The sequence below is a fragment of the Trachurus trachurus genome (assembly GCF_905171665.1).
Source record: "Trachurus trachurus genome assembly, chromosome: 3".
Classification (NCBI taxonomy): Eukaryota; Metazoa; Chordata; class Actinopteri; order Carangiformes; family Carangidae; genus Trachurus; species Trachurus trachurus.
Genome location: NC_139893.1, coordinates 2,598,992 through 2,612,863, shown reverse-complemented (window position 1 = coordinate 2,612,863; position 13,872 = coordinate 2,598,992). Strand labels below are relative to the sequence as shown.

The 13,872-nt window shown below is 40.2% G+C and overlaps 1 protein-coding gene across 1 annotated transcript; it reads right to left on the bottom strand.

The window, feature by feature from the left end:
* Positions 1-6,290: 6,290 nt before the first annotated feature.
* Positions 6,291-13,510, bottom strand: LOC311008063 (interleukin-1 receptor type 2-like; the record flags this gene model as incomplete). The annotated part of the gene is made up of 8 exons (XM_084001496.1): positions 13,451-13,510; positions 10,281-10,536; positions 7,291-7,465; positions 7,034-7,172; positions 6,876-6,938; positions 6,652-6,775; positions 6,381-6,534; positions 6,291-6,296 (listed from the first exon to the last, which is right to left on the bottom strand). The coding sequence occupies exons 1-8, from the start codon at positions 13,500-13,502 to the stop codon at positions 6,291-6,293; spliced, it is 969 nt and encodes a 322-aa protein (XP_083857622.1). The 5' UTR covers positions 13,503-13,510.
* Between the last annotated feature and the right edge of the window lie 362 nt (positions 13,511-13,872).

Genomic DNA, 13,872 nt, shown 5'->3' with positions numbered 1-13,872 from the left:
CGGAGGCTCATTATGGGATTTCTTGGTTTCCAAACTCATCAAATACACAATCCAACAACTCCACAACGCTCTGGTGGACAAGTTGTGACCTGCACATTCACCACGCTATGAGATAATAACACAACGTTACCACACAGAGTTGTTTTAGAGGGAAATACAGAGACTGTTGATGAAAAACTGTCCCTGAAGGCAACGTGCATCAGTAGTTTTGCATGTATTTCCCTCTAAAACAACTCTGTGTGGTAACGTTGTGTTATTATCTCATAGCGTGGTGAATGTGCAGGTCACAACTTGTCCACCAGAGCGTTGTGGAGTTGTTGGATTGTGTATTTGATGAGTTTGATGAGGGAAACCAAGAAATCCCATGAGCCTCCGTAGCGTAGCTCTGAGCAGCTCACGGCTCTGCTCCGCCGTTCTAAAAACATCTTACTCGACAATTAAAGGTAACGAACCTACTGCTATGACTATAGGGATTATGGCAATGGGCCAGTTTGCCAAAGAGTTGAACTATCCCTTTAAGATCAGTGTCCATGTGTGTGTGTGTGTGTGTGTGGGTCCTCCTGTCCACTGCCTCTGCAGAAAATGCTGTATTCTTCCTCATCCATTTTTGTTGTTTTTTTTTTACTTTACCCTTCACCAGTTTCTGCTCGGTGACGTGGACCGGCAGTTACAGAAGGGATTCACAATCTGGTTCTGGTTCTGGTTCTGGTTCTGGTTCTGGTTACCTGCAAGTGTAAAGTTTTAGTTTAGTTTTTTTGAAAGGCTGCTGCTGTAAACCAGGTCATTCTGAAAACAAACGTTGATGTCTGAGCTGAATCCTCCTCCAAAGCCATTTATTATCTATCCAGACACTGTTGTTGTTCTCGACTCTTTGGTGCCTGAAACGCTTCGACCCTCGATCCACTTCACACCGGCTGCGGAGTGAAGAATAAACGGATGTTTTTTAACGGCGACGGGTCTGAATGTGAAGACAGAAGAAGACTGTGTGTGTGTGAGTCGCCTCGTTACCACTTCATGTATTTTCAGTTACCGTAGCGGTGTTACAGACAGACAGGTTGCCTTCCTCGCATGATGTCGTTCGTTGCCTTTTTTTCTCTTCAGTCTCATCCTGGGTTTTTTTTTATTTTTTATTCCTCCAACTCCTCCTTTTTGCTCGGCCGTCTCTAATCTGAGCGTTCAGATGGAGATCAATAGCCTACAACTTGAACAGAAAACAGAAAAAGCTCGCTTTGTTCTACCAGGGGATGAAATCTGAAAACCCAAATCTCCTGTGCTGGTGTGGATTTCACTTTGAAAGCTTCAGGTTGAGTTGTAAATGAGGTAATAATAATAATAATAATAATAATAATTCTGCTTCATCTGGTAACTCAGCTCCTTAAATCATCGATCGGCCTTTTGTTTGGTGCTTTTTTCAATCTGTGATCATGTTTCACTTGAATGTAGCAGGTGTTGCAGCTGAACGGTGCTGTTGACTGTTTTTGTGGATTTTTTTTTTTCTCTGGTAGCGATAGCCGCCTTCGATTGAGCATGATCACTGAACCGGTTTTGACTGGGTGGAGTTGGTATTGTGTCATCATCTTTCAGACTCGCCCTCATCTCATACACACAGAGCAGTAAAGAGACATTTTTAAGGTTTGCTTTAAAATCCTGGTTCTACGTCGGTTCTTACTTGAATGTTCACTCGTTCCTTAAATAACACACACACACACAAACAAACACACACACACACACTCTGTCGGCTTTGTTTTGAATTGGTGAAACCCATCAGATCTCTGATCGCCACGTTGCATTGAAGTGTACAACTTGTCCTCTGGTTTTCATGATATTTGGAGAAAGTTAAAAGAAAATTGACGCTGATAATGTGAATCTTTGCCCCCTTTCTTTTTCTTTTTTGCTATAAAAACAAAAAAAAAATTGTCAACTTTGAGTCACAGAGTTTGTTTTCTATGTCCCGTACAACGCCAGGATTCAGACTCCTGGTTTGAGCGTGTTGGAGCTGGAGAAGTCAAAGGAGCTGGTCCTCGTATTCGGCTTTTTACAGTGTTCAGTCCCCCGCCCCCCCAACCCCCCCAACCCTCATCCACACAGCATTTTATCTGAAAAATGCTTTTTGACATCTGAAATAAAAACAAATGGTGTTTAAAACCAAGCAAATGTGTTTGTATTCCTCTGCAAACTGAAGAAATATGTGACACGACTCCGTATTTCAAAGAATATATTTCATTAAACTTGTCTTCACAATTAAATGCAACGTCACAAATGTGTGGAGGAAATAAAAAGTACCTAATGGAGAGAGGGAGAGAGAGAGAGGCCTAAAGGCTTCACTGCAGACAGCTGCAATGTTTCATCTCTGCCACCAGATGGCGCTAAGAGCTAAGGAACAACATACAACAACATGCAGCTGTTAAACATCTGTCTCAGTGAGGGAGAACATCACCAGCCTGTAGAGGACTAGTGCGTCCACTGAGAGGAGACAAGAGACAGTTTGGAGAAGGAAGGAACCGTTGGAGCCTTTGGTCGCTGACTTTTATACATTCATCCACATAAATCATCGTTTTCAGTAGAAAAAAACCTGCACATTCACCACGCTATGAGATAATAACAGAACGTTACCAGACAGAGTTGTTTTAGAGGGAAATGCAGAGAGCTCTAAAAATAGCTTGCACCGACAATTAAAGGTAACGAACCAACTGCCATGACTATAGGGATTATGGTTGTAATGAGCAGGTTTTGATATATAATGAGCGTGCATGCGCAAGTGGGGGATTGTGGGAATTTGAATGCCTCAGTAAAGAGTCAACTGCAAAAAAAAATAAAAAGAAAATAAGATGTGACAAGATATGTGATGTAACATAGAAGTCAACCAGTTAATTTAACCAGTTTACATACAGTATATGCTCATGTTTACAGTGATGGTAAACATGTCATCTGTTCTCCTGCCTAGATGGTAAAATCAGCATATGCTTTATTAACATATGATTTCAGTTTTTCTATAAATATATGGAAAGTCTCAGTTTAAAGGGGGAGATGTAATGAGCGCGCATGCACAAGTGGGGGATTGTGGGAATTTGAATGCCCCAGTAAAGAGTCAACTGCACGTCTTGGTCTCCGGCCCATTTGTTATAGAACTAAGTACAAATAAGTACAAGACAATGGCAATGGGCCAATTTGCCAAAAATGTTGAACTATCCCTTTAAGAGTGTCTCTTAAAAAAAGAGTGATGTCAATTTTAAGATTCACATAGACAACTACTGTGACGACCATAACCACCACGATGCCCACAATGCAGGGCACCAGGGCAATGTAAGAGGGACTAGCTGTAGTGTTATGAACATTAACACAAAATGTAAAGACGTAGACAGGAAGATATGATGTTGGATGATATCAAACTTTAATGGTCCTCAAATTTACAAGTTTATAGTGGGGACGGGCAATACCAAATATTTTTTGATTCAATAGGCTCTTCAGTGGAAAGCTTTGGCACACCATTGGTCAGAAAGGTGCGGCGGATTATATTATTATTTAGCCAACATTTTGGTTGTGGACCTTTTCAAGGTGTCAAACACATGAACTGAGAGCTTGTCCATTATGTAGGCTGGTAGGCCTGTGTGGCCTCCATGTACATGACAAAAATGGGACATAACTCATCCAAAACACCTGAGTGAAATCAAGCTGTAACATAAATAAATATAAATACTATAGATACATAGAAGACGACTGGAAAAGTGTCACATCCCAAGGTATAAAGAAGGGAAGATGATCATACCTCTAAAGTTCTGTGCACTTGAATTATTATCCAGGTGCAAAAAAAAGGAACAATTACAGCATATGTGAGTAAACAAACCACAGCTGAGAGCTCTAATGTCATGCAGTACAACCTAGGGAGGATGACTGACTGGCATCAACAAAAAAATATCAAACATCATGTGTAGCGGACTCTTGGTTTCAAAGAATGAGGTGGAGAGTTCCATGCGGGTGCTTAAGTTTATTATCCTTGGTGTAGCATCGTGAAAACTATGCAAAGGAAATACCAAGAAAAAACACAAAAAAGAAAATCAAAATGCACCAAACGTATCACCATTTAAATAAAATAAAAAACATACATACATTTTATTAGATCATCACAACATTACTAAAACTCAATTAAGAGATTAAGATATAATGTGAGTGGCATCACTCAAAATAAAAAATAAAACAAGACATCAAGAATAAAGCAATAGCCCAAAATTGAGGTCCACATACCTTGTTCCACTCAGCCAAGAGAGCTAATAAAGGTGCCGTTTCTGTCTCCTAATAACAATAAAAACGGGCAAATGTTGTTGCAGCAGCTGCTAGACATTGAAAACAAGACACCACAGGAGAACATAGAGGTAAAAAGCACAAAGCACACAGGACTGCTGTCAATGATAATGGCAGATAAAAACTAGAAAATTTCCTCTGGGAAATTTTGATAGGACCACGGGGGGGCTATTGTCGGGCCTGTGTGCTGGTGTTTGTGTGTGTGTGTGTGTGTGTATCTCTTTAATCACATGAAGTTACCTGTGTGTGTTTGTGTGTGTGGGAGAGGAGTGCACGCATACGCGCACATGTGTATGTTACCTGTGTGTTTTGGTGTGTGTGTGTGTAACTGTAATCACATGAAGCTACCTGTGTGTGTTGGTGTTTGTGGCTCCAGGTGGATTGTTTATAAACCTTAACGAGCTCTGGCCTGAGGCTCAGAGGTTACCACGGCAACTTGAGGTGGTTGCCAATGACGATAGGGGCCCCCCAGGCTGAGGCAGACAGAAACGTGGAGAAAAAGAGCGATTTTCTGCCTCTGCACTGGTCTCGCATTTAGGCTTACTGTGACAAAACGGTAACTCCTATTAGAATAAACCCAGACCGAGAGCGTCACAAAGGACTTCCTGAACGCTTTGATATGATTTTGGTGTTTCTACAGTAAATATTTTGCAGAAATGTGCGATTTTAAAACAGGGGTTCCTTCTGCTTCTCTCAGAAAATCTTTGTATTGGAGTCAATGAGGAGCAGAGACAGACGTGGCCGCACTTAGAGGCTGACAATTTAAATTCTGTAAGTCTCTCTGATATTTTGAGCACATTGTGAGAGACGGAACAAGTTTGTCTGCAAATTTGGAAAAAATCATGTGTGCAGAGCGTAAATTGTGGCTGGGAGGAGTGTGGAAAGAGAAAAGTTTCAGACGATTTCAGACAACTTCTCCCACTCTAACCGATGATGTCACGCACTCTGACACGAACATTCCGTCCAATACACACCCATTATAATCTCATAATTTCTCCAAAAATGATCATGGTCATTGATCAGTGATTGATCAAAAACTATATGACCTATCAAAACGTGGAATAACACGCCAATACACAAGACTCGTGGATACTGTTTAAAGTTCAAATGAAGTCTCGAGGTGAAGGTATGCCTAAGCAGTAGACGTTTGTAAAACTCCAATGATTGGTCTTTTTCGCTCTTTTTTTCCCCGCCCGTCCCACTGACTTCAATGCAAAATTTTGCGCAGTTTTTCGCGACTTATGTCATGAAAAATTCGTAAACTGTTGAGAAAAGTAATATCAAACCGCACGTTTTGATATATAATTTGTAGCGAATCGCAAATCGTCTGGAAGATGAAAAATAAAAAGTAGGAAAAAATCCACACAATAACAGTAGTGCCCGGTGCGCTTGCTCCGTGGCCCTAACAACAAAGCCACTATAAAATCTATACAGAGTACCAACAGTCTCCTCCCTTTGATACCCTGCTCCATCGACAAAAAGACTGGCCACTAGATGGCAGTCATTCACAAGCATTTACAGGCACTTGAGTGAAGGGAAAGGGGAGATGAGCAGACAGACACACATGCGCACATATACACATAAATACTTTTTTTTTTTTTTTTTTTTTTTTTCTTCTGTGTAACAACTTATTTGTCAGTATTTATAAAATACATAAACACCAATATCTGTATAAAAACCCATACAAAAATTACATTAAATCAATAAGTACAACCACAGTCACCGCCAGAAATATGTATAATAAATAATAATAATAATAATAATAATAATAATAATAATAATAATAATAATAATAATAATAATAATAATAATAATAATAATAATAATAAATTGTATTTATAAGGGCGTTTTCAAATGCTCAAAGACACTTTGCAGTTTAAAAATCATAAAATACAGCAGTATGTGGCATGTTTAAAAAAGTACGGAATAAAATGAGTCACACCAGTGTATTGAAGGATCGGTACTGCAATATCAATCTGCCCATCCCTAGTTTACAGCTGATTGAACACAGCACGATTAGCAACCACAAAGGTGAAGTAAAAAATGTTCCTTGTTGATCTTTTCGTTCTTCTATGACTCACTGTACATTTGGGGGCGCGCAGAGTGACAGAGACCGAGGTCGTGGGTTGGGAGGCAGAGACCAGTTGACAGGTGTAGTTATTTCTCAGATCTTCCTCCAGCACTTTCTTGAAGACCAGAGAAGCCGTCACCTTTATTTCATCACCATGTTTCTCCCTGCTAAAGAAAAGAAGGAACATCATGTAAGGAAGACAAGTTATTCTATGTGTGTTGAGTTCATGATGTTTCTTAATTTGTTGTAATAGCTGGTGCATGTGTGTATGCAGTGTTTACTTTGTGATATTGTAGAAAACTCTTGAGCTGTTGTCTTTGTCCACAATTAATTCTCCACTGTACCAGAGCACTCGGTCTAACTCTGAGTACAGTTCAGCTTTACATTCAATAACCTTCTGTTCATCTGGAAGAAGCAGAACACAGAAGATTAAACGTGGTAATTTAAGAAGGTAATAATAAGTGTCTTGATGTGTATCCACATATAAAAACATTGTGTAGCTCACCCTTAGTCACATTAAACACAGTTGCGTTGTTTGGTGATGTGATATATGAAGTTTTCCCAGGTTCTGTGCAAAGAAAGAGAAAAGAAAATGTTTTACTATAGTTTATGAACATATGAACTTCAATAGAGATAAACATGCTGATAAAATGATGTTCTTACTCTTTGGTGTGACCTTAAGTCCCACAGTAAAGGTCACATTATAGGTCTGATTGAGATACAGGAAAGACCAGGTGCAGGTGTAGTCACCGCTGTCTTTCTCTTCCACACTTGGGAAATAATTGTCTGCTTTCTCACCCTCCTACAAGATAGAAAGTTTGATTAAATTTCTAGACCAGTTTTTAGTCTGAACTCTAAATAAATCTGTAAAAAACAATCACAAACAAACCGACTCTCAGAAACCTGCTGTATAAATTTACCTTGAGCCATGTGAGGCCGCCTCTGGTAATAGTTGGAGGGACATTGACTGGAGGACAGTGCAGCCTGCAGGACTGTTGACTGTCACATGTCTTTGGGTACGTGTTCCACTTCTCATACTCTTTGGACTTCACTGTATGTACCGTCAGCTTGAACCAGGATTGGCTGCTGGTATTCCTGTCATGGTATACAAGAAAAAATACATATTAACTTCTATCACCATCATCAGGTCAAACATTTAATTTGTCCATGTTTTGGTTTATGATCCTATTCCAAAGACCTCAACTGTTTTTTGTGTGCATCAATTGGCAAATGATTAGCACATGTTAGCATGCTAACACGGAGATAGTAAATATAACTAGACAATTTCCTCGCAGAAATTGTGAGAGTGCCACGGGGGGCTGCTGCAGGGGTCTCTACTGAGTCAATGGGACCTGGCTGCACTCGGGGAGCATACAGGCAGTCCGACTGCCCAAAAGTCCGACAGCTCATTTCTCCGACTACCCATTCTACAGTGTTAAGGTTAGGTTTAGGGTAAGGTTAAGGGTTAGGGCCACTTAAGTCGGAGAAGTGGGAGGTCGGACTAATGGACGCAAAAATAAAGAAATGTATGGTCGGAGAATTGGGTAGTCGGACAGACGTCATGCGCCCCCTGCACTGAGAGGCTCACAGTTCAAATCCTGTAGGTCTCTCTGCTTTGTTGAGCAGCAACATTCTGCGCAATACACACCCATTATGATCTCAAAATTCCTCCAAAAGAGATCATGGTCGTTGAACAGTGATTGATCAAAAACTATAAAAACTATTGAAATGTGAAACCACATTGAACCAAAAGTGAAAACCACATCAACGGGACTTGTTTTAAAGTTTAAATGGAGTCTCTAGGTGAAAGTATGCTGGAGCAGTAGACGATTCCACCTCCCCCCAATTATTTTAAAAGGAATTAAAGGAATTTTTTTTTCGTGGTTGATCTCACGAAAACTTTGTATTGTGTGAAAAGCACACTGGTCCAGATTGAGCTGCACGTTTGATGTAGCCATATCCTATTAGTTAAAGGACAATTCCAGGCGAATTCAACTCGGGGCTGTATGTTCCTATCATTTTAGGTCTAAAAGAAGGAATCTGAAGATTTTCAGTTTAATTGCTCCTGTTTTGCGGTAGTTGTGTCTGTCCCCGCATCGCCACGGCAGCGATGAATGGGAGCGGATTGAAGTTCTGCTGCTTAGGCTGTTTCCATCCCTCAAAGCCGCAATTTTTTTCCACAGACAGCGTCAGATGGCGACTCAAACATGCACCGAGAAGTTTATTTACTTCAAGCAAGCCGACATGTTTGTAAAACTAGATCTAATTCAAAGTCTCCCGGAGTCTCGCGCGAGGCCCAAGTTGCAGTGCTCGGTGTGTTCAGGTGCAGTGGGAAGCTCCCGTTTGTGTCATAAACACAGGAATATCAACTCTTGACTTGCTTGAAGTAAAAAAAACTTCTCAGCGCATGTTTGAGTAGCCATCTGACGCTGTCTGTGGAAAAAAATGTACACTTGAAGCAAGTCAAGAGTTGATATTCCTGTGTTTATGACACAAATGGTAGCTCCCACTGCACCTAAATACACTGAACGTCAACTTGGGTCTCGCGTGAGACTCCGGGAGACTTTGAATTAGATCTAGTTTTACAAACATGTCGGCTTGACTTGAAGTAAATAAACTTCTGGGTGCATGTTTGAGTCGCCAAGCGGAACTTGCATCCGCTCCCATTCATTGCTGCCGTGGCGATGCGGGGACAGACACAACTACCGCAAAACAGGAGACATTAAACTGAAAATCTTCAGATTCCTTCTTTTAGACCTAAAATGTTAGGAACATACAGCCCGAGTTGAATTTGCCCGGAATTGTCCTTTAAGCCAAAACAAGTTCAGTGTATTTGGGTTCAGTGCAGCAAATACATGAAACATATTTATGTTTCCTTGTATATAAATATTGTCATGTAAAATGACTCATGGCTCAGTGACTATTTATAGACTTAGGCCCAGTCCAATTTCTCTTCCCTTAATCACCAGCACTTCCCCTTGACCATGGAGTGAGAATTGTCAGAAGTAGAGTCTGTTCCCTACGCAATAGGTCACCAAGCTGACGTGGTCACCTTCGTCACGCGTAGCAACGACGTAGGAGCCACAACCTGTGGTGGGTTTCCATGGTTTCTATTCACATTGGAAAATGCCAGTTCCAGCTGTTGTGTTTCCTGCTGCGTGAGCTTTAAAGGTACATTGTGTAGGAATTACTCTCGTCTAGCGTTGCAGTTGTATATCGCAAGCAACTCCATAGTATATTTCATGCTGCATTCACCTGAAATTGGGCAGACGGCAGACGGACGACAGCCGCTGCACGTAATGGCTTAGACAAGCCTCTTTTTGAACCAAATAATCGATTTTCGTGAATGGATAACAGGAGGAGTTACACAATGTCCCTTTAATAATCTTCCTTTTCCTTTGTTTGACAAATCAATGACTCGTATATTATGACTAGTGCTGGGCATAGATTAATTTTTTAAATCTAGATTAATCTCACTGCAATCTTGGAGTTAATCTAGATTAATCTAGATTAAAATGGCTCATTTGAATTCTGATGAAGGCATTCAAGTGATGCACGATATGAAAAATTTCTACTGATAACCCATAATTTCCTGGTTCTCATTGCCGATACCGATAAATTCATATTTTTATATATAACATAAAAGGCTCTAACCCAGGGGGGTTATGACACTGTTCAAGTCAGCTGGTGGTGAATTTACGTTAGCCAGATAAACCTGTTGTCTGTATAGAAATAACCTTGCACTATGTTTGAAGTCTGCCTCCGACCTCCCTCCAATCTAAAGGGTATAGTTTTAAGGGTTGAAAAGCACTTCCCCTAACTCTTAAAAGAATTTGGACAACCTATACTACACGACAACGCGCAAAACCGAGTATTTGGGTCAAAGTGGGTAAAATGGGACAAGATTTACCTCATATTGCATGAGTAGTTCCCTTGGTGATTCACCGACGCCCTGAGGATGACCAGACTTCTTCCATCAAGCAGCATGTTCCTCTGCATCAGCTCAGCCGGTGACAGATCAGAGATCACATGACTTCCCTGGGCTGTGTGACCGGTCCACACCAGTTTGGACTCATCACCGTTAAAGCCTCTAGAACGAGGGCAATGGAGCCCAACCAGCTCACCTGCCACGGTGTGGATCTCTCTGGGTCTCTGGGGATACACACCTGAAAGAGCGACACCAAAGGTTGTTACTTCTATTAAACTTTATTGATATAGCACCTTGACATATAAACACAAAAATTTATTGGAGGACTACATTAAAAAGGGACAACGTTTCGAGCAATGTGCTCTTCGTCAGGTCTTTTTAATGTAGTCCTCCAATACATTTTTGTACACTTGGGAGCATCTACAGTGTGGCGAGTCCTTTTCTTCTTTTTGATGTTTGCCTCCCTGGACTCAGCACATGCGTGAGCCTTTTTTGTTCATCTGTTTATATTTGTGCTCATATTTATTCTTTTAAATATGCTAAAACAATAACAATTTCCCATCATAATCAATATCAATAAAGTAGTAGTGTTTTTGCGCCTTCTGTTCCTTTATTTGTCAGCTGTCCGTTTCAGAAAGAAAGGTTAACAAACTCTGAGTTAATACCTGAACTGTCCAACTCAGAGTTCTGGGTTTCAGAGCAGGTGATAACAGTTAGTTCAATCAACTCTGAGTTTGACCAGAGTTAAGCTTGTGCACGAGGAAATGCAAAGCCCTCATCAATGGAACAAAGATAACATGATTCACCATGGTTAAAGCAGAAGTAAGCGATATATTTGTGTTAATATAAGTCTTAAATAGTTATATCTTCCGACAGCAATCACTTCTATAGAGTGTTTGGACCGAAACACGGGTCTGTCAGTCACTCTGCTCTGCTCTGAGCCCAGGAGAAAACATTTCTCGTATCCTACAAGTTTTATCCAATGAGGAGAGAGAACGGCATGCAGGGCTGTGTGTGCAGCCAAGGGATGCGCGTGAATGTGGTGACGTAGGGACGAGGACTGTTATGGTGCGTTCAAGGCAACTCGTAACTCGTGTTTTTCCGTCCGAGTTCACGGGTCAGAAGTTACGAGTGGCCGTTATAGTGACTTTCACAGGTAAAACAGGTCGGAAAAACACGAGTGGGTTGCCTGGAACGCTACAAAGTCGTAAGTTGTGACATGAAGCTGTAATTTACGATTTCAAAAGCCTGCCTGGAACGCAGCATTAGCGAAAACGACCGGATCGCTTACTTCTGCTTTAAGTTTATCTCAAGTGTTTCACTAAAAATGTGTTCTATGTGTGTTTGAGCGGGCGCAACTCAACAGGCACAAACAAACTTGGCAACAACTAAAGATGAAATATTAAAAAAAATAAAGATTAGGTGTGGTTAGGGTTGCAAAGGGGTGGACAATTTCCGGTAAATTTCCAGAAACTTTCCATGGGAAGTTAAACTGGGGAATTTTGGAAATATTCCAAATTGAAAACTTTCCATGGGAATTATGGGAATTATGGGAATAATGGGAATTTTGGGGAATTTATGGGAATTAACTGGAAATTGGGGGTAATTTAAACAAACTGTATCATATCTAAACATAAATGTAAATATTTTGTTTTGTCATAAGCAGACATCCATGCAAAATAATACAATTTAAAAAACATGATATTTCAACAGATTTATTTGTGAGTAGAACTTTATCAAGTTTGAATTCTTGTATGAACAATCAATTATTTTACTGAACAACAAAAACATGAATGTTGAGTAAAATATTACCCCCCTAATATTACTATTATTACCCGTAGCCTAAATTTACACTGCAGTCTCCAAATGTGTTTTTACTGGATGTTCAAGTTTGTCTCCACAGTAACGTGACGGGGATGTGTATGTAGTCTATTATGCATCAATCACGTTTGGAATTAAATTGATAAGTGCATTGAATCTCTTCATTGATTATTGATAGACTGATGTCCACGATGTGTCATGTGAGCGATGTGAGGTTCAGATAAACGGGAACGATGAAACTAATACTCAAAACATCCAGTTGAGTTCTAATGTTGGAGTCTACACTCCTGACAGCTGCTGCTTTCAGTCTGCAGCTTCAGATAAAGAGAAGAAACTCAGGGTTTGGTGGAGAAAACCTGGTTCACGGAGGATGTTGCCATGGTAACTGACTCAGAGCCAAGCTGAACCAGCTAACTCAGAGTTTTCAGTAGCCTAAACCTGCTTCCTGAAACAGGGTCGTGGAGTTATGTTTATGTTCTTCTTTTTTTCTCCTTCATTTTTAGGAAATGAAAGCACTGACCAGGTCCCATCGGTTAGAGGACAGCCCCCCCCCCCCCCCCCCCCCCCCCCCCCCCCCCCTCCCGCCCGGTCTCGTGACTTTTCTGACTCATCACCAAGTTTATGTTTCATGCCCTTGGACATGTTTCATATCCATGGTGATATAGCTCATTTATATAGGATGCTTGATATTGTTTGTATTTTTTTCTTAATTATTGTTTTCAGCCTACAAAATAAAAGTCTGACACACTGCTCTGAAAGTTTCTGTTCATTTTATAAAAAATATAAACAATAATTTATTAAACAATATTTAAAAATAATTTATTAAGATAGCTTCATTTAATTTGATTTATGCCTTGTATCTTGTAATTACTCTAAACTCTAATTGCTCCTTGTGGGATTAATAAAGTTGTTTGAATCGAATTGATTTAAATTATTTAATATGATAAAAAAAAAAACATGTTATGGAAAAAAGTTGAGACCTTTGTGAATGAAATTGAAGACTTTTCACTATCTGCAGGGCTTCTACGATAACTGAAGTGAAATTTATCAATTAAACTTTATTGATTGACAAAAACAGGTAATATGTTCTAAAACTGAACTGAAGGAACATCATAATGTTGTTATGGGGAAAGCCAAATCATAAATATGAGAAAGAAAACACAGATAAAATATGGATAAATAGTAGAAGAAATAAATACATAAACAAAAACAGGCTAAAGCATATAAGATAAAAGTATAATAGTGAAATATCCGGATTATTATCATTAGTATTGTTATTAGGCTATTGCACCTGTCTAAGTGTCAGTGGTGAGATCGTAGAGGTGTGTTACCTGGCAGTGTGACGAGGATGAGCGCGAGCGACAGAAGCATCTTCAGCAACATCTGGATGAAACAGCTGCCGGTGGATGATGTGGATGATGTTCACTGCCACCGAAAATGTGGGTTTTATACTGTAGAGACTGCATGAAGTGAAAGTAGGTCATAAAAAGGAATCTCCCTCCCACTGTCAGGTTTGTTACTATAAGGTTTAGCCTACAATTACGTAGCCTATGACTCATCCAGCTGTGATGTAGCTGTGCACGGTGACTAAGTGGTCAAAATGCAGAGATTTCATGAAGTGAGTGTTGTAACAAGAAAAAAGAAAGAAAGAAAGAAAAGATCGTTGATTCGGTGGAAACCCGGCTATGCTAAACATCCGACTATGGTGTAGTAATCTTGAAGCTTGAATTAGCGAGAACTCCAAACCAAGCCC